General features: G+C 50.8%; 6 protein-coding genes across 6 annotated transcripts; 3 read left to right on the top strand and 3 right to left on the bottom strand.

Annotated features, from left to right (window-relative positions):
• Window positions 1-2,257: 2,257 nt before the first annotated feature.
• CTRU02_203961 (uncharacterized protein) lies at window positions 2,258-4,077 on the top strand (the record flags this gene model as incomplete). Its single annotated transcript, XM_036733674.1, has 2 exons — window positions 2,258-2,644; window positions 2,695-4,077. The coding sequence occupies 2 exons, from the start codon at window positions 2,258-2,260 to the stop codon at window positions 4,075-4,077; spliced, it is 1,770 nt and encodes a 589-aa protein (XP_036574589.1).
• A 1,769-nt stretch (window positions 4,078-5,846) lies between these two features.
• CTRU02_203960 (necrosis inducing protein) lies at window positions 5,847-6,624 on the bottom strand (the record flags this gene model as incomplete). Its single annotated transcript, XM_036733673.1, has 2 exons — window positions 5,847-6,333; window positions 6,395-6,624. The coding sequence occupies 2 exons, from the start codon at window positions 6,622-6,624 to the stop codon at window positions 5,847-5,849; spliced, it is 717 nt and encodes a 238-aa protein (XP_036574588.1).
• A 1,984-nt stretch (window positions 6,625-8,608) lies between these two features.
• CTRU02_203959 (C6 zinc finger domain containing protein) lies at window positions 8,609-11,192 on the bottom strand (the record flags this gene model as incomplete). Its single annotated transcript, XM_070204297.1, has 2 exons — window positions 8,609-10,483; window positions 10,554-11,192. The coding sequence occupies 2 exons, from the start codon at window positions 11,190-11,192 to the stop codon at window positions 8,609-8,611; spliced, it is 2,514 nt and encodes an 837-aa protein (XP_070062060.1).
• A 1,915-nt stretch (window positions 11,193-13,107) lies between these two features.
• Window positions 13,108-14,376, top strand: CTRU02_203958 (putative acid phosphatase; the record flags this gene model as incomplete). Its single annotated transcript, XM_036733671.1, has 3 exons — window positions 13,108-13,215; window positions 13,259-13,587; window positions 13,641-14,376. The coding sequence occupies 3 exons, from the start codon at window positions 13,108-13,110 to the stop codon at window positions 14,374-14,376; spliced, it is 1,173 nt and encodes a 390-aa protein (XP_036574586.1).
• Window positions 14,377-17,940: 3,564 nt separating this feature from the next.
• On the top strand, window positions 17,941-19,688 carry CTRU02_203957 (CFEM domain-containing protein; the record flags this gene model as incomplete). The annotated part of the gene is made up of 6 exons (XM_036733670.1): window positions 17,941-18,042; window positions 18,106-18,244; window positions 18,302-18,480; window positions 18,534-18,570; window positions 18,617-18,684; window positions 18,735-19,688. The coding sequence occupies 6 exons, from the start codon at window positions 17,941-17,943 to the stop codon at window positions 19,686-19,688; spliced, it is 1,479 nt and encodes a 492-aa protein (XP_036574585.1).
• A 1,147-nt stretch (window positions 19,689-20,835) lies between these two features.
• On the bottom strand, window positions 20,836-21,958 carry CTRU02_203956 (uncharacterized protein; the record flags this gene model as incomplete). The annotated part of the gene is made up of 3 exons (XM_036733669.1): window positions 20,836-20,982; window positions 21,040-21,722; window positions 21,763-21,958. 3 exons carry the CDS (start codon window positions 21,956-21,958, stop codon window positions 20,836-20,838), a joined length of 1,026 nt encoding a protein of 341 aa, XP_036574584.1.
• Window positions 21,959-22,147: the final 189 nt, after the last annotated feature.

Raw genomic sequence — 22,147 nt, 5'->3', positions numbered from 1 at the left:
GGTCTCAAGATCTTACGGTGTCAGAAGGTCCTTCGTCTTCCCAGGGATTCGGAATGCGTTTGAAAACCCCACCGACGACAAGTTCGCTGCGATCTTTCTCTTTCAAAGACTTTTCGAATCTATAGAGACACTTCTCATATACCTCTTTTACTGCGCGTGGCGCATGGGGCATGATCTTGGGATCAAGTCCAATCTCGGTGGACACAAGAGTCCATTTCCGGCGTGTATTGACCCACCAATACCCTCCTTCTCTCTGTACAGCTTGAAACAAAGCAAATAAGTCAATAGGGTCATCATCAATTCTAGGATTAATGTCCACATGGTAATCTTGTGATATCGCCAACTCAATGAGAGTGCTAATAAATTGTGTTTTCGCACGCCGTTTGGATCGTTTTTCATCATAATCCATTTCACGGATGTCAGGCAGTTCGGGAGTAGGTTCTACGTATTCCGCCGATGCAGCGTAGTCAGTATCGTGGCTAGTGGCTACCTCGTTCTCCCTTTTTCCCGCATATGTTAGCTCCTTGTGAGACAAAACGAATAGAGCAAGCTCTTGTTGATGATTTCCAACATGGTGTTGATATTCCTCCAACGAAGTCAAGTCCTTTGGGCACAAGGGACATTTCGTCTGCACATCGGACGGTAATGGATGCGAGCTGAGCTCGACCAAATCTTCGGCGCTGCGTTCTGGAACCGTTACTTCATGTGTTTCCATCAGATGGGCCTTGGATTCTGTTTGGGAGTGGAAGTTACTTGCGCACCCATACGGGCAGCGGTATATTCTCAAGTGATTTTGTAGCATGTGTTGCATCCATTCTTTTTTTCTGGAAAATTCATGCTCTGGAGCCAAGCACTTTTCGGCCAGACAAGTATATGGCCGGAGATCACTTAACACATGTTTCCTGTAGATAGTGGTCAGCCTAGAAGTAGTGATCAGACTCTGAGCAGCTTACTTCCAAGTCTCTGAACTCGGTATAATTATGGAACAATAGCAGAAAGGGCATTGAAACGGTCCGTTTGCTCCTTCATCCGGCATAGACGGAATATCAAGTGTTTCTGAACTGGTGGGGGATACAGAGTTAGATGCCTGCGAGGCCTCTTCGTCCGATTGAGTATCATCATCCGAGGAACCGAAAGAAGGTTCTTGATTCACATGCAATGTTGTTGAAGAATCGATTGTGCTTGGCTCCACTTCTCTCCGTTTCGTGTCTCCATGGAGTCCGACGCCATGAGAACGCCCCAGGTGGCGAGCCTCTCTATATTTTAGATATTGGCGTCGTCGTGAGATTGCCCTTCCTAGGCGCTGCGCAAGGTATTCCTCGATGATTGGGAACTTGGCTTTAACATGCTGGATATCAACTTCCTCAAAGGCGGAAGTGTCTGTCAGGTCTGCGGCCATTAGTTGGTCATGGGGAGCCGGACTTTTTATAGGGACGCTCAAGCGCAAGAGGCAGTCCACTAGCTCCGTGATGTCCAGGGCAATTTGTGCAATCTCCGTCTCAGTTTCTAGATCATTTAGTGACTCTTCGTCAACTTCAAGCTGGTCCCACGGTGTCTTATCCCCGGTCAAAATGCTTGTCGCTTCATCAAGAGACCCTTTGAGGTCACCCAGAAGTGTGGAGACTAGTTGATGGATATGCGATGCATCTTGGAGTCGATGTTCGAGAGAGTTTCGACCCATACGGTGCGCGCCGTGATTTCGAGTCCAGATCTTGAATCGGGCTAGCTCGTCTTCCAATTTCAGTGGGAGTGATGACTGTAATGCCTCGTCTTCGGATCGCCGAGCGCTTTCCAACAGTTGGCCGAAGCCCCTAAGTATTCCTCTAACAATGTTGGAAATCCTTTCTTCCATATTCAACTCGATGGATAAATCGTTTTCAAGCGGCGTGAAGAAAGAGAACGAGAGACCTGGATGGTCATATGAGGATGAAACAGGGGTGTTCTGCTGCTTTCATGAATGAACGACTGGCAGCATCAAATAATTTGATAGCGGAATACAACAGCATCGGTATTTAACCTCCAATATGACCTCCCAATTACTTCCCCCAACAGTCGCAACTTTTGTTGGGCCGCATGCACCGCCTTGATAGGGTACAGCTGCAGGCGTAGAAGGCAAACCCCGCAACATGCAGATTGTCACGCGTCATTCTGGGTGCTTTTTTGCAAGACAATCATTGAGTCGATTTTGAAATTGTGATGAAGGGTTCATCGAGAAAACCGGCACACCTCACTTCCTCTAACTTGTCAGAGATCAAAGATGTCTGGATTCGAAGTGGCGGGAGTCATTTTGGGAAGCATCCCCCTCATCATTTCGGCTCTTGAACACTACAAGCACAGCATTTCAACAGTTCGAACTTTGCGGAACTATGATGGCGAGCTTCGCAGCCTGATCTGGAACCTCGAGACGGAGAGGGTCAGGTTCCAGGATGTCTGCGAAAAACTCCTTATTGGCTTGGTGCCTTCTTCTCAGATTGATTTTATGGTGAACAATCCATTTGATCCAGCATGGAATGAAGATCCGATCCAGGAAAAGTTTAAATCCCGACTATGGAGGTCCTTTTGTGTATTCGAGGAAATTTTTAAGGACATGGAGGAGGCCATCCAAAAGATGATGAAGAGACTTGACCTCCAACCGGATGGAACAGTAAGTAGCTAATTCAGGAGACAAGCTACATCATCTGACTCAACATTCAGATCAAATGGAAAAAGGCTTCATCTGTTTTGAGAGAGTTCAAGTGCGCTTCATTTGTTCTCAGAAGGTCCGCTCATGCGAGACAGCTAGCAACAATCAAGGACGGAGTTGGCATTTTGGAGTCTTTAATTGGACGAAACGTTCATATGGAACCAGAGAGACACTTGCGTTGTCAAGGGCGGTTTATGGGTTTGGTACGAGATATTTCGGGCAGCACATACCGCGCACTGCGATCCGGCTTTCAATGCAACTGCGAACATGAGATGCACCTTGGTTTGGTATCGAGATCAGTTAAGATGGGACAAAAGGATGATGACGAAGACATCATCCAAAAACTTTATTTTCAGCTGGCTCTGACTTATCGCGAAGAAGTGGAAGAGACAATGCAACCTCATGAGCGCGTTTCTCGGACAGAGGTCCTTATTCGAGCGCTTCCTTGCAGGACTGAACACAACCTACGCTCAACAGGAATGCCACCACAGAGACAGAAGTCAAATGGCGAGAAGAGAAAGAGGGTAAGTATATCACCTTTCCAATCCTCGGCAACCACCACAACTGGGACTGAGCGAACATCGGCTTCAACCATGGTAATTCAACAGCCCTTCTCAGAGCTGAGCACCAATTCGATTAGTCCAAAGTTTAACGGCCAAATAAACATTTGCGAAAGCATACGTCAGAGCCAAAACCACCTCGAGTTTGATTGTTATGGCATGATAACTGACAACACGCTACAAACGTCGCGAGAATTCGGAGTTTATTCAACAAGATCAAGTTCGAACCGAGACAATTGGTCAGTAGTATCACTGAGAGAAATCCTTGAGCTGCCACTTTCTTGCATGCCTGTCCCGGCAAAGTTGCACTTGGCAACTATGATTTCCTCAAGCTTCCTTCAACTTCATCAGACGCCTTGGCTTCCAAATATGTTCACAAGCCATGACATCTTCTTCTTAAAGAAAGGCCCAAAAATGCAATACGAGCACGCATTTGTCATGAGGAAATTTCCCGAGAGACTTCAGGAGAGCCAGGACAACAATGAATATGTCCCTAGCAATGGCAGTCCAGCCTTGCTTTCGCTAGGGATTCTGCTACTTGAACTCGGTCTAGGAAGGACAATAGATTCGCTCCGTGTTCAGTCCGAAGAAAATTCAGATGGAGTTCCAAATTTGATGGACGAATTGGTGGCGGCACAGAGTCTACTGCGACAGGACTCACTGCTCAGCTTGAACTATATTGATGTCGTGCAACTTTGTATTTGGGGTGACTTTGGCGGACCGAAACCGGACTTAAACGACGAAGACTTTCTACAAGAGGTGTACGTGAGAGTTGTTGCGTCATTGGAAACTGGACTTCGGAATGCGACATGGTCTCATAGGCGAGCCAACTAAGCAGGTGGTTATCATCCAAGTTGGAGAGCTTGGCCTGGAGTGTGCTTGATTGGTAATATCTGGGCATGAAACGCAGCATAACTTCTTCAAATTCAGTTTCCTGTTTAGTACAGTTATTGTTCTCAGAGTCATACAAGACGACATACTTCACAACCATGTACCTGGTTAATCTACATAACAGTTTATGTTGTCGAAAGAAAGACTTTCAAACGCAGATCCGGGTGCCCTGCCGAGGGCGGGGCTGAGTGGTCCGAGTTCAGGAGATCGGCATGATGCATCACGATGAGGTCCTGGCAAGTGTTGAGAAAACTAAACGATTTCAAAGTGACATGAAGCATATCGTCAACTGATAACAACTCCAACTGGGATGGAAAATCATTGTAGCTCTTGTTTCTTCCACAACAAAGCTCAACTTGGCTTTGCGCACAGCATAACAGACCTTAGGAACCGCAAAAAGCAAACCAAGTCTTCAAACTCGCAAAAGGTATGACCCCAACCCGATTTGAACGGATAACCTTTCGATCTGGAGTCGAACGCGCTACCGTTGCGCCATAGGGCCTCTCGTGAGATGTTGAAGGCTTGGTCGAAAATACCGCAGAAGAGCTCCGCAAGTCGACTTTCGCGCCTAGTCTGATATCGAGTGCGGGGTTGGGCCCACAAGGACTGCAGTTAAAGCCCCTGTTCAGGTCCAACCTTAACCAGCACGTGGGCGCAACTCGACATCAACAGCGACGACAATCAGTCTGTAACGGAGCTCTGTCAACCTGCAGAAACACTAGTTGCCGGTGGATCTCGATAATCAACTCGATGGCCGACGTATCCGCGTATACGAACACGTCCAAGTGTAAAAATTCCCAGCCATTCATCCGAGCCCCGAGAAAGGTTTCCTGTGAGGTCTTGACTCGGGTCGGCCCCATCCGTTCTTCAGTTCGTGTTCTTCACTCTCCACAGATCTCCAGCAAAAGCAACGAATAACGTCTGGTGATCGACGCACAACTCGGGTGTAACGCCAGCGCTTAAATCGGCCTCAATCACATGGCGACTTCTTTGGCTATTAGGGGGAGGGGAGTTGGGTTACTTGCATCGGAGGTATGTTACCGTCTTCGGCAGGCGACAAGTGATCTTCACTCAAATGCCTTGGAGGGCAGGTTTGGAGATGGCCCCCCTGGTCACTCTGTGCCAGCAACATCCATCCCAGCCATGTTTGCTGTGGGCGGGTGTTTAAACATACTTTGTTTTTATTAGGTTGTCCGTATGCCCACAAAAGCCCGACTTGGCATTTGTTTTCACCGATCGAAAGTCGAACGATGACAGGAAAAATATCTTAACAAATTATTATTCATCAAATTGGGTTTCCGGACCATTCCGCCCGGGTGTAACGGGTTCTCAGCGGTTGCTCTGGCGCTCAATGTTTGCAATGATGTTCCTGGATGAAAATCGGGTATCGTGCAGTGCGCTCTGCAGATCTTCACACTCTCTGCAATGATACTAACACAATGCGTTCTGTGGAACTGCAAGTCGAATCGGAAAAAGGTATATGTATTAAGGAGCCATCATCAGAGGATATAACAAAATCCTCGCTCCATACTAAGTGTAATATATGTGCGTGAAGTCATCGCTGAAGCCAGCCAAGCGGCCAGGCTTCACGATTAAAGGTAATATCATCATCTTCATCCCGTAGCTCATCAACCCCGTTAGGGCCACAATTATGCCCTCAGCCCACCAAGAAACCCCTTTTTTTTATGGCGAATCAGAAAAATTAACCCCATTTACAACGCGGCCTTGCCAAGGTTGTTGTTGAAGTTGCCGTCCTTCATGGGAACGTTGGCGCTTCCAAAGTCGGTGTTCTCGAGGGCGGTGCGGGCAGCAGGGGTGAGCGACTCCCAGGCAATCAGAGGCTGCTGGCCGCCCTGCTCGCTGGTGAAGATCATCTGGTGGTTGACGGGGAAGATGCTGCGGTATCCGACGCGGGGGTGGGTGCCCGTGAAGCTGATGCCGGAGGTCTTCTTGTCGTAGTTGCCGTGGGCGGAGACGGAGACGCCCAGAACGGTGGCGGACTCGGAGGCAGCAGACAACCAGACGACGGTGTTCTCCCAGTCGTGGCGGTGGCCGAGACCCGTGGAAGGGGAATCCTTGGGCATGTAGTACGAGTACATGATGGCGTAGGCACCGTTGTAGGAAGCACCGCGGGCGTAGACCTGGCCGGTGCTGGAGGAGCAACCTCCGTTGGAAGAGCCGGTAGGGTTGAGGCCGCCACTAAGAAGCGCTGTTAGTTTATGCGTTGCAAACATCTCCGAAAGCACGGGGGAAAACGTACCCAGTGTTACCAGCCTTGTCGACGGCAGGGAAGGGAACGCAGCCGTTCACAACCTTGAGGTAGGGCTTGTACTTCAAATAGAGGCTGCCGGCCGTACCCGAAGGGACTGTCTCAGGGAAGCCAACAATGGCATCGTGGGCGAGGACAGCACGGGGCTCAATAGGGGCCGCAGAGACGGTGCTGGCGGCGGCAGCAAGCCATGAGGCAAGACGGAAGAGGGAGGGGGCCATTGCGACTGAAATAAAATCTAGAGAGACGAACTGGGAGATCGTCTTTGGGGAATATATCTAAATATCTGATGTTTGAAACTGTCGCAGCGGCAGATGGCAAATAATGTCGTGAGAGTGATGACTTGGCGAGGCGAAAAAGATCTGTTCCTTACATCTGGTCAAGCAGCGCCGCCCTGTCATCTTATAGTCGGATTTTGTTTCTCCTCCCGTCGTCCTCTCAGCATCTGCGGCACATACACAAGACGACGAGAAAGGCAACTGGGGGGGCCCCTCAACACGCCAGCCAATATTTCCACAGACGCAATCATTTCCGAGCTATCTGCTTTCAGCACTCACCATCAGTCACTTGAGGCCTTTCGACCCCGCCCGTGGCACGGCACTGCTACGCAATTGGGCCAGGGGAGGGATGTAAGTGCCGCTTGCCGGTTTGCTCAAAACCCCCCCGCTGTTGAAAGGGGACCTGTAGAGACGCTTAGACCACATCATGGGAATTTCTACCATGTAGAGCAAAGAGCTTGCGTACATGGCCGGGCTCTACTACTACGCAGTAGCACAGTTCTTTGGGGGCCACGAGGGCATAGGGGTGGTCGGGGTTTGGACGGCTTACGCAGGGGTACCGTTCGATGCATGAGGTGCCGAGCTCATCCCTGTCTGTCGTGCCTAGATCTGGCATCTCGTCCGCCACCAGTAGGCGCGCCATGTAACCTCGATATCCCACCTTTTCTTTATTCCCACTCGAGCTCAGTCAGTAGGGGACTCATGGTCTGTGCCTCTGGCCTCCTTTGCCTGCCTCGTCGGGCGGTCTAGCGGATCTTCACCGATGAATATCGAGTAAGGTAAAGATTTGGGTTGTGGAGATGACAAGGTTGGGGGCCCTTTCGTGTTTACACCTCAATTGCGCCTTATCAGGTCGGATACTAAGAGAGACCAGGTTGGCATGTTTATCTTGCATGTCATAGACGACGGCAAGGCATGAAGAATCGATGAACCAAATCGCCTCACAGCTGGCTTCAGTTGTGCGTTCGCAAGCCTAACTGGCAGTGCGGACTTGAAGGAGACCACCAGGTTGGCAGCCTCCTGATTATTATCGCGGTAACCGCTGAGTGATGGACTGTTTTACAACATTTTCGTGCGACCGTTGTGGACTGTGTCGGAGCGAATGTTCCCATGACACACGATAGACATTTAGATGGGTCGTCGTATAAAGCTGGTGGGACCCAGCAATACCTTATTGAAGCTTTTTTTTAAAGGTTGTGAACAACCTTCCCCTTCCAGTTCCACAAGGTAAGAAAAAGGTACGAATTGCTGGAGCTATCATCGGTGCGAAAGGCCATAGTTGCGCCGCTTTGTCGGTCATGAGTTGCCGAGATGGCCCAGGCGGCTGACCATGGTACTGGTTGTTCCAATATTTCAATCTGCTCGAGTCAGGAGTCGGCTCCATCCGGTTCCGCGGCCCCAGATGAGCTCGTTCATTGGGTCATCCGCCAAGCAACGGTCAATCAAGCCTTGCCAGAGTGCAAGCTGGGATAAGACGAAATTGCGAATGTGGATGCCTGTCAAGGTTATCGTCGTTGAGGAGGAAATGACAAGCAGAAAACTGCTTGTCGAGGCTCGTATCAGCACAAAGCAGTGCCCGAATGACCACATTAAGAGACTACTTTAAAGAAGCTCATCCCTGTGATAAGTGGTTCCTGAGAGAAAAAAGAGAGAAAAAAAAAAAATAATCAGATACCAAAAAGGCCTTAGCATGGACGAGACGAGGACAGGTAACGTGTCATGACAGACCACGCTTTTTATTACATATCTATAGGTGTTGAGAGGAATTGAGATGGGTATCACAAGCTTTCCGAACATCGTAGCGCGACGCGTGCCATATTACCGCCCTTCCAAAATCAATCAAGGTGAAGGACAATCAAGGGGAAACCCCTCCCTGGGTTTCCAGGTAAACCGCCAGCAAATCAGAAAAATCAAACTGCGCACCGCTTTAGCTAAAGTCCCACGACTCTCCCCATAACTCGTTCAAGTTCAACCCCAAAGCTTCAAGACTAAAGTCGGGGTTGAACTGTTGTGCCTTTGCCGCCAACAAACTGTCAGCAACGAGTGCTGGGGAGAAGTCTCCGTGAAGACTCACCTGCGGATCAATGGATGTTGTCATCCATGGCAGCGGTTGAGGCAGCAGTCCGTCGACGGTGTTCTGAGATGCCGGGTAGCCCTGGAAGGCAAAGGGCGTCACGGACTTGGGAAGCTCAGTCAGCAAATGTTTGTAGCTTGAGAAGAAGTGGTCAGGAGTGGCGCTCACTTTTGGTCTTTCCGGAACCTCCAAACCGGGGATCTTGGAAAGTTCCGATTGCTGGCTCGACACCGGCGGCTCCTGGTTCGCCAGCAGCTTGTAGTGCAGGTTGACGAACCGTTCCGCAGACGAGGCCTTGGCTTGCTCTGTCGTCTTGGTCCCCAGGTGTGCCTCGAGCAGACCCAGAGCTGAGCACATGATGGAGTAGCCCCATGGCTCATTGTTGCCGCAACGCAAGAGTCGGTCCTCCTTCATAGAGAGGCACTTCTCGAGTAGCTTGACGGTGTGTTGGGAGTTGATCATGATCATGTTGGTAGAGCCGCGCGGCTGCAGCATGGTGACACTGCAAAGGTTGACGGCCGTGGTGAGGGTGTCTTCGCGTAGGAAGTTGAGGCAGCGAATGCCTTGCTCGTAGAGCTTGTCGTGCAAGAGAACAATGTCTCGTGCCGCATTGTAGTAAATAATTTCAGAGTACTGGTACTTGGCGTTGGACTTGCGGAGCTTGAGGAAGGGCTGGTGAAGGGGGATAATGTACTGGCGGAGCTGAATGTGAAGCAGGGTGTAGGCAAGGAGTGGGCGCTTGCCTCCGTGCGTGTTGTTGTTGTTGTGCTCCCAGGAGGGCAGGGAGTCGATTTCGTGAGTGATGTCATTCGTATATCTGATGACTTGGTCGTAGTCGATTTCCCCGGGTGGTCCGCAGAGAAGTCTGCTCAGCTCCATGCGCAGAGGCAGACTCTGGCGTGCGAGATTCTGGTACGAGGAGTACGTGTACTCCTTTCCATGCTTTGACGGAGGCAGCTGAGTCGTGTCCTCGTCAAAATCTTCGTCATCCAGATTCCTCGGTGGCTGCACGTCGTAGTGCAGCTGGCTCACCAGCGTGGGCAGACCATGGTCGAAAGAAGCTTGCATGTCGAATTCTTGCACCGTCGCCCAGATTCTCCGTCTCATCTCTTGGTTATATACTGAGATCTTGCCAGACATGTGACTTGGCTCACGGTGTAGTCCAACTGAGATTCCATCCTGAATGAGAGCTCCCGAATTCGTCCAGAAACGCTTCTTCTTAACGGTGTTTACCCGCTTGCTGAGATACAGCAGGCAGGCGATTTGGTAGTGAATGAGCTTACGATGCTTCATGCTTTGGTTGTTTTGCCATTCCTCGACGGCCTTGATCCACCTTTCAGCCGTCGTTTGCGCATTCGAGATCATGCCGGTAAATCTCAGAGAGTCGTGAGTATGAATGCAGTTTGCAACCGCGATGATGGCCAAAACAAGGGCAGTGAACGCGGCATAGCGGGATTCGGACGGGTTCTCCCAAAACTGTGAGTACTCCCTTCGGAATGTCGGAATGTGAATGATGCGGTGCATTTGCTCGAACTGGTCGATATAGACCTCGACCAAGGCGTCCACTTGCTCCTTGGGTGGCAGAAGAGCCTCGAGCTGAGGATCAGGCTGGGCGAAGAACTTGTCTCGGTCCTCCTTGCGCTTCTTGCGATCCTTACGATCATGTGCCTTTACTGGCTTCAGCCACTCATCAGCCGTCTCCTTCATGAAGGGACACAGGCCAGTCAACTGAGATGAAGTCAGAAAAACGTTCCTCAAAAAACGCAAAAAAGCTCTCATGTGAGCTCAATAGACCTACCTCAATGAACGCCATGGTGGCATTGTGAGGGCCAAAATACCTCGTCCTAAACTCCTTGCCTCTGAAGAAACGCAGCTCTGAGGACTTGTCTCCTCCGTCGGTGTACTGATGCCAACATGACTGCAATTGCGAGTTATTCGCGCATGGGTCGGCGGGGGTGTCAGTAGTTTCATCCTTTTGAGTGTGTGGTGAGTTGGTGCCAGCCACGGTGCTCCCATCAAATGAGGACATGGCCTGTCGCGTGAGTTGAGTCTTGAGCTGAGCGACTTCCAGCTCTAGGCGGCGGATGCGGTCGTGGTCCTTGGCCGCCTCCCGCATAACGGTAATCTCGGATTCCTTGCTGGACATGGCCAACTCGCCATTCCTCCGTGAGTCCAGCTGAGCAAAGGCAGGCGGGACGCCGGAACTGGCGTTCAAAACGACGCCAGACTTGGTCTCGTATGTGCAGCGGTCAGGCGTACCGCTCTTCAGGCAACGCTGGCACGGATAGCCGCGGTCGCAGGACAGCTTCCTCCGGCGGCACTCCAAGCAGCTCAAGCGCACGCGTTGGCGCTTGCGAGGGTGCTGAGAGTTTTCATCATCATCTCCTCGCGAATTGGTGGGAGACAAACTCCCGGTCTCGTCTACTGAGGGAGACATTTCTTTTTGGGTGATTCCTGGTGGTGGTGACGCGGCTCAATGTTGCAGCTGCGGCGCGAAAGGTGAGAATGCTCAAAAACGAGAGAAAAGTGTGCCGCGCGCAACGCTCGTCCCCAGCATGGTTATAACGAAAGTACGAAGTGACAAACTCGACCAGGCTCCGGTTCGGAGCGCTCTTTTTCACCTGCCGTTTGCTGTTTAGATGTGCTTGAAAATCCACGAGAAGAAACTTGCCCCTGTCATCCCAGCCAAAGTTACAGCCGAGGCTCTGGCGTGACTCCCTTAACAAGTTCCCATACATTTTCATTAGAAACTCTGTTAGTTAGAGGCCAGCTTGCTTACCTAATATCCATATTTCCGAGCGCCGAGACTGTATAACCGAGCAATCCCGAGTCAGAACTTCCCCTTTAAGTGGGGCATCTGATAAGATTAGATCGGCCCTTCCCCCCAATTGTTCTCCATTCTTTGACTCACACACGACAGGGATCTTGATCAGATAATTTGCTCTTTTCCCACAAGCCGGGGGGATAGACCGACGCAGACGCGCGGGTTCCCACCACCGTTACATAAACTGAGATGCTTTTGTCTACGATCATCCTCGTCAATTTTCACCCGCACACACGCACACACGAGATGGGGGGAATGCGAACAGGAGAGGACGTCATCCAGCCTGCCAGAAGACGCCGCTATTCAGGTAGCTCGCAGGTTTGTTGTATCATGTCTCAATGATGAACGGCGAATCCTTCTGTCACTAGTCAACAACTCGGCAGCCAATGCGGCAAAGGCTGTCATTGGAGCCATACTACGGGTTGCTCAGTATTGGAAAAAAAAAAAAAAAGATCTTTTCTTACAAAGCCAGTCTGTCTTTTCAGGGATGTGGCGGACCACAACCACAAGCTAGACATGCCAAGGGCTGTGTCTGTGGCACACCGACCATCACTAGTTCTGCCGACCATCCCGGACACACGATGCAGCTGTCTCCATCAATGGATCTTGTTTGTCATCCAAACCTACGGTGAACCCTTGGCAGCACCATTGGTATTGGGTAGAAAATGTCACCAGCTTCGAAGCGAGGCCGCATTCTCTCGTAAACGAAGCCGCTACATGATTGATCAAATGCAACATCAGTCACAGTTCATGCACACGGCCGGCTGGGGGGATGGGAGAGAAAGAAGAAAAAAAAGAATGGCATTACGGGATATGCTGGCCTCGGAACAGTCAATGACGACTGACAAGACTCCCTCCAACAGTGATGGACCGCATATTCTCGGCGACAACATTTTCCAAATTGCCCCAACGAGTCGAGTCTCAAGTCCAAAATCAGGAATAAGAAACTATGCACCCAGAGTGCTCAAAATACGGACGGGTGGGGCCAAATTCTTCAGCTGTGTCAACATCGAGGCCATTCAGGTTCCTTTGGAGATGGAACCCTTCCCAGTCAGTCCCAACAGACACGAACATAATCTCCACAACTTCCCAAAAAAGTCTCTTGGATGATCATTCACGCAGCGGCTACGCAAACCACCACGACGCAAGTTTTTCTCCCACCCACATTAAAGTTATCAGATCAAAATATCCCTGCCGAAGCGGACCCGCACTCCGAGATCGGTGCAGGGTCCGGTGCAGCCCACAAAGAGGCTTTGAAGGCTAGAGACGTTTCAAGGGGATTTACATCAAACGCTGCACGGGATGCTTGCTGGACTGCGCGACACACGGCCTCTTTGGTCCCGTCAAAAGGTACCATTGTGAGACAGGAGCCGGAGCAGAAACGAATTCGTGGCGACACTATGTTTTGCTTCGTTTCTGGCCACGAGAACCGTGGTTTCTCACCTCGTCAAAACCTGAGGACTGGAACCAATATCCTGAATCTTTGCAATTGACAACTGAAATGCAATAACGGACGCGAAGAGCCACGATGCGATCACCTATTGGTTTCCTGACTGGGTTCTTGGCTCTCGTTGCAGCCACTCACATCCCCGGCAGGAGCTTCGATCGGCTCATTTCCATCTGGCTGGAAAACCAGGTTTGCAGCCCACATTTCCCTGCCGGCAGAGCTCCTTGCTGATATTAGTCGTCCACAGGACTTTGCCCAAGTCGTCGAGGATTCCCACATTGCCGACCTTAAAAAGGAAGGGATTTTGTTGTCCAATTACCACGCCCAAACCCACCCAAGCCAGCCGAACTACATTGCAGCTCTCGCCGGCGACTATTTCGGCCTAAACCATGACGAACGTGTACGGCTGCCAATCAACGTGTCTACCATCGTGGACCTGCTAGACTGGAGGGGCCTGTCATGGAAGGCCTACATGGAAGATATACCTGGCCCAGGTTTTCTGGCCGATGCCAGTGATGGCCAAACAGGCGGCGGCAAGTGGGACTATGTTCGGAAGCACAAGTTCGTTGGCCCATCGATCTTTTTGGCTGTGTGGGATACTAATGCGTGTGCAGTCCCTTTGTATCCTTTGACTCCATTAATCTCAACGGAACCAGATTGCTCAACATCCAGTCCTTCGATGAATGGAAGACCGACTTCGAAGCCAAGACAGTACCACAGTACGTCTTCATGTCACCCAACATGATGAACGACGGCCATAATACGTCCTTGGAGTATGCCACAAAGTGGGCCCACGACTTTCTTAAACCCATGCTAGCCAAAGACGCGTTCAAAGAGAGAACACTCATTCTCCTGACCTACGACGAGGCCAAGGATTATGGGAAGCCAAACAAGATCGCATCACTGTTGCTGGGAAGCGCGCTTCCTACGGACATGAAAGGAACAGAAGATAAGACCTTTTACACGCACTATTCTATGATGTCGACAGTCGAGTTTAACTGGGAGCTGCCGAACCTTGGGCGCTACGATGTGGGCGCCAACATTTACCAGTTCGTCCAGAACCTTGGCTCCAAGGTTTTAGTAGCCAACAAAGACCCACCAAATATGGCTGATGTGAACAACTCTGAATCCTACTTTGGGGCGTTAAACAATGACACCAGCAAGTTTCGTCCATACCCGCCTCCCAACCTCGGTCTTAATGGGTCCAGCGGACTTCCTATATTGGAGCGTATCCGCCTACAATGGGTCTTCCACCAGCAGCCGACACCATACGATGGTACGGGCACTCTTTACGATGCCAAATTCCAGCCTCAATACATCCCGCAGGTTCCCGCTGAACACGGAGCTTGAGCCATCAATCAACCTAGGACCAGTCACAGGGAGCCATTGTTACCCATGGTCTGTCAGGTCACGTCGACAATGTCCGGCCACATCTGCCTGACCAGACTTTTCTGGTTCTGGGCTGGTTGAATCGTCACATGGCTACCTAAATACAATGCGGGGGAGTTCCGTGCTTTTATCGACACGGTCTTCTTGAGAGGCCAACACGGGTGAAGCCGTTTTAGTGGCATTCAGACAACCCAAGGACCACCTGACAAAGCTTTGATAACAATGACCATGATCACCTCATATATGAACACGTCGAAACGGGCAATTCCGAGTACGACTGACTCTGCTGGAGTTGCAACTTCCCGTGCCCAGGACTAAACATCCTGTTTTCAGTAAAAAGCCTAGGCCAGAAGAGCAGCTTAAGCTTCTGACGCGGAATTTAGAAGATTAAGCCGTTGGGCAAAGGCAAGGTGAGGGAACTTCAGGCATACACTAGTCCACAAACAAGGGTCGCGTGGGCAGGATGGCGGCAACGGACCGTTGCTTAAAACATGCCGTTCTACATGGGAAAATGAAGGCGTCTCGGTTTGCGCCTCTCGTCGAAAGTATGCAACACATGTATCTGCAACCGCACTGTAATACACAGTCTACAACCTTCATGATACGAGGCTCAGGTTGTCTCAAGTTGGAGAGTGCAGAGGATGTGACTCCAAAACCCCCCATTTGTCCTTCACGGGTGTATCCCGTCCGGCAAACAAGAGGGGGCTGTTTGAGGATTTATAGGACAGTAAAAACAATGGTCCATATGGATCGTCGTACAAAACAAGCAAGCCCACAAAGTGAATACAATACCTCAGTACCTCCCAACCGTCACCCTCGTCTCGGGGCCAAAGGACAAGACACAATCTTCCCTCAAGATGTGGAAAAGGGATTCAGGCGCGGCAGATGAGATTTACAGCCCTTACCGGACTCTTTCAAAGAAAATGCCTAATTACTCCAGGCAGGTCAGCCTTGGGCTTTCGCCTTGTTCTGTGCATGCTATCCCAATGCCATCTTTCAGACAGCTGGACTGTCATATCACAGACTTCTCTTCGGTCTTGCACGTTTCGAGGTGTTCAAGACTTCATTCATCCTGCCGTGGCAGCGTAATGTGGATTCTAGTAACACTATTATAAACGGTGAGCCATACAAGATCATGTTTAGACTGGGACCATCGATCAACCGGTCCAGCGACCAGAACCTACATGACTCGAATGCATACTAACTGCCGTCTGGCCCGTCCCAGTCTAGTAGCGACTGCTCGGAAGCGCGTTAAATCCGCTAGTCGCAACTCTCAACATACTGCAGGCGAGCATTTATTGACTGGAGGATACCGAGGTTTGCTCGCAGATGGCCAACTGAAATGAAGATTGGTTTCCTCATTAAGCCATACGCTAGAGAGGTCCTCATTCGTCAGACAGAGATGCGACCGCGATGGTTCTAACTCCCGCGCCGTCTCCCGCGCTTTAGGCGTTAGCTCCAGAACGATGGCTCGGGGGCCCTTTAGCAAATGACGCCAGGCTGACGCCAGTCAATATTGTCTCCGCCTGTCCTGAAGCGGTCAAAGTAATTATTAGAAAGACAGACCAAGCGCTAAAAAAAGAACCCCTGACAGTTGTTTACTTGTATTTCGAAAGCTTCTTCTTCTTCGCAGGTGGCCGCCCCCCCAATCACTTCAACAGATGCCAGCCACCCCCACATTGCTCTCATTGACATCACCCAACGACTCTAAAGATGGCAATCCAAACCACAATCGCGCAAAACGAAAAGCGATGTACTTTGACGCTCCCGTGGTTTTTGGAAGACAGAGAAGAAGAAAGGGTGGTTGCATTGTTCCCGGGCGGATATTCGGGTATCCGCCTGCATGAAACCGGACGGGATTGCAACCCTTCATTGTGAACGACTGCTGGAAGAACTGGGAAACGCTTCTGCACCGCGATTTCTACAAAATAATTGCTTTAGCTCAGTGAGAAAGCCAGGCAATGTGACCACCATCTCGTATTCTACTTAGGTGATTGTCGTCCTCCCAGGCCCGCATTACGGCCAGCACCTGACATGCCAAGCTTTGATCTACCGCTTGGACGTTCGTTGAGGCGTGTCTGAAGTTCGATCGGACAAGTTTGGACGCCCCCCCGTTGGATCTACTGCCAGAAGAGCATGTTCACTTGAGTTTGACTTTCGAATGGAAATTGGTTGGTCAATAAAATCGGACCTCAATTTAAACTAGCCAGCCATATTCGAGTTCACACAAGAACCTTTACCAGAGCCTCCGTAGATCGACGATGCATGCCAATGACATACTTCATTGGCACACCTCCCGCACGGGCCTACTCATAATCCTAATTTAGCTGCTATTGTTGCCTCTTAGCGGCGGATGCAGCAAGACACACAAAGAAAGACAGGAGTTTCCCATACGTTGGGGGATCGATGGTAATCTGGCTTACAATCGCATGCCCTTCCTTCCTAATCAGACGAATAATGGCTAGTCTCTCTGCCACCTAATTCAATTTCAATCTACCTCTGGAACGGCGTGAAACGCCAGTAAACCGTTGGAAAGACAAACATGATTCAGTTCACAGCCCTAGGTAGTAGGATTCTGCTCGTCTTGGCAGAAAGGGAGAAGAACACCAGACGACACGCCAGCCCGACCCTTCCCATAGTGCGACTCTCTTATGAATCCTCAGGCTTTGTGGGTTTATTGGCTTCGTTCATGTTCATGGTCGGCCGAAAGTCGACAATTTATTGGGTGGAGCGAGTTGCCCTACCTACAACCCGGCCGAGCTTTTGGTGACACGAGAAACATGCACGAAACCGATCGTGGCCATTGCACGACTCAGCTAGGGAAAATGGGACACCAGAGATCCACTGCCACGAGTTTTCTTCGATTGAATGTTCCATTGACCCCAGGGGGACATGTTCTGCAGCTACTCAACATCAGCTTGTTCCAATCGACGCCTCCTTTTCCTGTGGCTTCTAGCCCGGATAGGACCCCTAACCCACCCTAGCCGCACGACCATGGTTAAACTCTTTTCTCACACTCTCGGCGTGTGTTCAGTCTAATTGGTCGAGATACCTGTTTCGCACACATGATACCGTGTGTGAAGTGTAGTACAGGACGCGGCTACCGCACACTGCCTCTTGAGCCATGTGGAGAGAGGATACCAGAATGGCACTATATGCGGAGTACGGAGTACTCCTGCTAGACACCACGAATCACCCTAAAGCTTGGTGTCAAGTCGTACCTCTTTTTTAGTCTCCCGTGCGGTGGTTCGTTCCGCTCCCCCTGACTGGAGTGACTGTAAGTTGCAAGCACCTGGCTTGGACGGTGTTCTGCGGCTTATAACGCCCACGCTTTCCCACGCCCCTGCTTCCATCAAGGATGGCACTAGCAGGCAAGATTCGGTGGCCTGTAAACCCCTTGAATAGGAGACTCATTCTTTCATCACCACGAGATATTTCCCTCTGTTCTGTCCTTGTCATACTGACTTGGTTTTCCATCTGCCATTGCCAGACGTCATCGCTGGCATACCGCAGTAGTGGAGAGCCATGAGGCATTCGATGTTGCTCAGCCTGGCGGCCGCAGCTGTCTTTTTCGGCTTCTCGCAGGGCGCTTTGCTTGAATATGCGACCAAACTACCTCCGTGCGGCGTAAGTGGTTCAAATTCGTTGCAGTTTTGCCTTCGAGGCCTCACGGTTGACTTTGATCTTTAGTTGCAATGCACTATCGAAGAGATACCAAAGTCGACGTGCAAGACCGTGTCAAACGATACTTGCATATGTTCAGACGAGGGTTTGAGGGCGCAGGTGCAAACTTGTCTTCTTGCGAAATGCAACAGGTTAGAGGCAATTGGTAAGTTTACCTTGCGCAGAATATACCAAAGAATGAGGTCAACTAACATGTGCTCAGATGTCGCGAGGATAGAAGCAGAAGCATGCAAGAGGCCGATACGCAAGCGAAAGGTCGACATTCTGGCGCCTCTTGCCATTCAGATCACCGGATTGTTGGTTGTCCCGTTGCGGTTATATGCGCGATGGACGACGATGCACCACTTCGCTCCGGATGATTGGATCATGATAGTCTGTGGGGTGCGTCTGTCCGTGGCAGCTCCAGAGGTTGTTGTTCGGCTAACCGATAATAGATTATGTTCGCTCCTTTCATAGTGCTTGGGCAACTTGGTAAGCCTCTTGTTCCTCCAGCTTTATACCCGCTGACACCTAGTAGCCGGCTCCGTCGCGTTCGGCGAAGACATCTGGATGGTGCAGCCATATGAGCTTACCACCGGATTAAAGGTTTGCAGATTAATCCAATATTACCATGGGCAAAAACTAACAAAAAACAGCTCTTCTTTGTTGACGAAAGCTTCTACCTCACATGTCTAGGTCTAACCAAGATATCTGCGCTCTTCTTCTATCTCCGAATCTTCCCGAACAAGAGATTTCGATGGGCTACTTTCGCAGTAATGGCCTACGTCATCGTGTCGACGACAATCCTTCTCTTCATGCAAATATTCCAATGCATACCTTTCGACTTCAACTGGGAGGGCTGGAAAGGAGATTACGGCCCGCACCACTGCCTCGACATCAACACCCTTGCCTTCGTCGCCGGCGGTCTGAGCATCAGCCACGATATTCTCATTCTCGTGCTGCCGCTTCCACTGCTATATCAGCTTAACATGTCGATACGGAAAAAGGCCGGCATCATTTTCATGTTCAGCCTCGGCGTCTTCATCTTGATCACCTCGTGCGTGCGACTACGGTACATCGTCCTGTTCACGCGCTCGCTCAACCCGACATGGGACTTTACCGATCCTCTGATCTGGTCCGGAGTTGAAGTGTCAGTGTCAATGATTGTTGTATGTCTTCCGGCGATCAGGACCCTCATCAACCGCGTCATCCCGAACTTCATCGGCTCGACGGCCGCCACGGAGATCAAGCCAGCGCCAAAGGCATCGGCTGGCTCAGGATACCACAGGAAGGCGATCAACGCCTATCAGAGGAGATTGGAAGAGGAGGAGGAGAGGATAGCGGTTGCTAAGGCTGCACGACTGGTGGACAAGCGGCGCAAGTTCTTCTCGTTCATGTCGAAGGGCACAGAGCCGAACGAAAGCGAGCTGGAGCTCGGGGACAAGTCTCGCGGGGAGGTGAGGACACACATAAGGTACGGAGACATGGAAGGGGAAGGGGCATTCGGGACGAGGAGGAGCTCGATAGAGAGCGGGATCCATGTGCAGACCACAACGACGTTTCATGGTGCGTTGGGCGACGGCGGCGAGAGAGACAAGGCGACGTTTTGAGATGTCAGGGGTAATCGGACTTTCAAATTCTAAAAGCACGCAGCGCGAGAGAGCATGGCATTGGGGGTGCAATGGTCGGAGGCATACGCGAGGCGCGTCTTCATACCAAGCGCAGGTTCACAGCACTCAGTCATTTTCGCGGGGGCGGATAGGTGTAACTCTGTTGGACACAGGGTTCAGTGATACCATTTGCATGGGCGGGCGTTGGGTTGCAGGCAGGCTCTACATACCGCCAAGAGCCCGTTTTGAAAACAGTTTATGATGATTGATATATATTTTTCTTCCCCTCATAACAACAACATTCTCCAATCAGATACCGAAGACTGCGCTGGCCGGAAAACCTGCTTCTCAAATAGATAGTGACACTACTCAAGCCGCACCAATAAGGTCACTCCAGGTAAAAGATTGCCTACGGCGGACACATCCGTTAAACAAGCAAGGGATTTGCGATCACCAAGACTGACATCGGACTCTACAAGCGCGAAATACAGTGTCCCCCTCCGTCCGTGAGTCGAGCTTAACCTAAGATAACCCCCAACATTCATCCCCTACGGAGAAAGGTTCGCTCTTTCAGCTCGCAAGTGGTCTGATTTCTCATGCAGGCTGTCCAGAGAACTGCCGCTCATTCTTTCGAGGCGTTGGTGAGGCGCGGGGTCAACCGTGCTTCTTGGATTGAATGCGGAGAAGGATGCGGGACGCAAGGTTTGATGGAAGTTTATCTGGTTCTCGCTTGGGATGAAGTTAAACTCTACATAGCGTGGTACGCGTTGGTGGTTTTCTACTAATAGTGTTAGCAAGATATAATAAACTTATTCACTCTGAAAGCTTGTGGGATGTGGGGTTGCGGGAAGTGGGATGTTTGATACCGTAGGGAATGATTAATCTAGATAACCTTGCATATATCGTCAAATGAAGAGCCTTTTGGGTAAGTTTTGCCGGGCAAGGTTTGTAAAACGGCCGCTGAGTGTATTCGATATCGCCGTTTATGTAGCTCACACCCTTTGACTAGCTTTGAGCTGAAGGTGGACAGGACCTTAATACGTACAGTTCTAAGAAAAGTCGAGGGCGGCTGAACTTATGCCGGCGATTTTGAGAAAGCATACATGGTTGCTGTGATTAGCTCTGCATTCGTGAAGGCAAAAGTAACTCAAATCTGGCCCCGAGCTCTTTTGAACCTCCACTGATGGGCACAGCACAGCTCATACAGGACCGACAATATCGGCGTGTCCACCGAGTACTTCTCTGCTTCCCTGACGACTTCGCCGAGGATATTCTCATGCTCGATCAGGTTTCCCTGCGAGAGCATAGTTAGCATAACCACCTTAATGCAACCTTCGCAAGACGGGCTCACCTTTTCAAAGTCAACTTGCATGCTCGGAGAAATGTTCTCATCGATGGGGTTAAGCTGGATCGTCTTCTGAATCAGTTCCTCAGGAAGCGCATGCCCTATCGTCCGCGCAACTTTGAGAACCTCCTTCATGGCGGGAACGACCATGGTGTCCATCGTACGCGGCGTTAGCTGCAGCTCGCTCGCGTTCAGCCCCGTCAGGGCGCATATCGGGTTAAATGAGGCGTTGTAGACGAGCTTGCTCCAGCGGTCAAAGTTGACGTCCGGCTTGTGTAGACAATTTGTCCTGCCTCCTGCGCTGTAGATCTCCACGAAGCGTCTCGCTGCTGCATCCTGTTCTGCTTCTCCCCGGCGGGGGTTTGAAAAGGCCCCGATGTGCAAGAGGTCGTGCTGTTTCTGTTCGATCACGCCCGGGGCGATTTCGTGAGCGTCGATGCGACTGACTCCCGACAGAACGATGTTTGACGGAAAGCGGTCCAAAAAGGGGCGCTGGATGTTGAGTCCATTTTGGATTAACACGATGACTGTGTGTTTTGGAGAGACCGCCGGAGCGATCAGCTCAGGCAGGTTGGGAGGGGCATCGGGGATGTTTTTGGTACAGCAGACTATGTAGTCGAATCGCTGATCTGGATTCAACTTTGAGACATCCGGAACGGCATTGAGAACTTCATGGAGAGTGGTTAGTCGTATTGTTGGAGGCCATGGGAAGGAAAATCCAAGACTGACCTTGGGTTGGGCGCCAGCTTTCCAAGGTGCCGTGGTCGATTGACTTGATGGAGAAGCCCTCTTGGCTGACTACGTTGTAGTTCGATCGCAAAACTGACGTGACCTCTGCGCGATTTCCAGATTCGAGGTTAAGGGCAGCTATCGTGCCTATTCCGCCACTGCCGATGAGCAGCACGCGGGCTTTGTTGGAGGACATGGCGGGATGTCGAGATGAGAGGAATCTAGAATTAGGAGGAAAACCTCAAAAGACTTTGTCCAGGATGGTTCTTTGTTACCTGGTATCGGAGAACTGAACGCAGCCCTACGCCTCGTAACGGTCAGGACAACAGCTCCGGGATCATGACGGTCGGATGCCGGCTCTTGGCAGAAGATTACCCCGCCCAGC

Source organism: Colletotrichum truncatum (genome assembly GCF_014235925.2).
Source record: "Colletotrichum truncatum strain CMES1059 chromosome Unknown Contig_0002, whole genome shotgun sequence".
Classification (NCBI taxonomy): domain Eukaryota; kingdom Fungi; phylum Ascomycota; class Sordariomycetes; order Glomerellales; family Glomerellaceae; genus Colletotrichum; species Colletotrichum truncatum.
The sequence above is the reverse complement of the archived record's forward strand: the minus strand, read 5'-3'. Positions and strand labels throughout refer to the sequence as shown.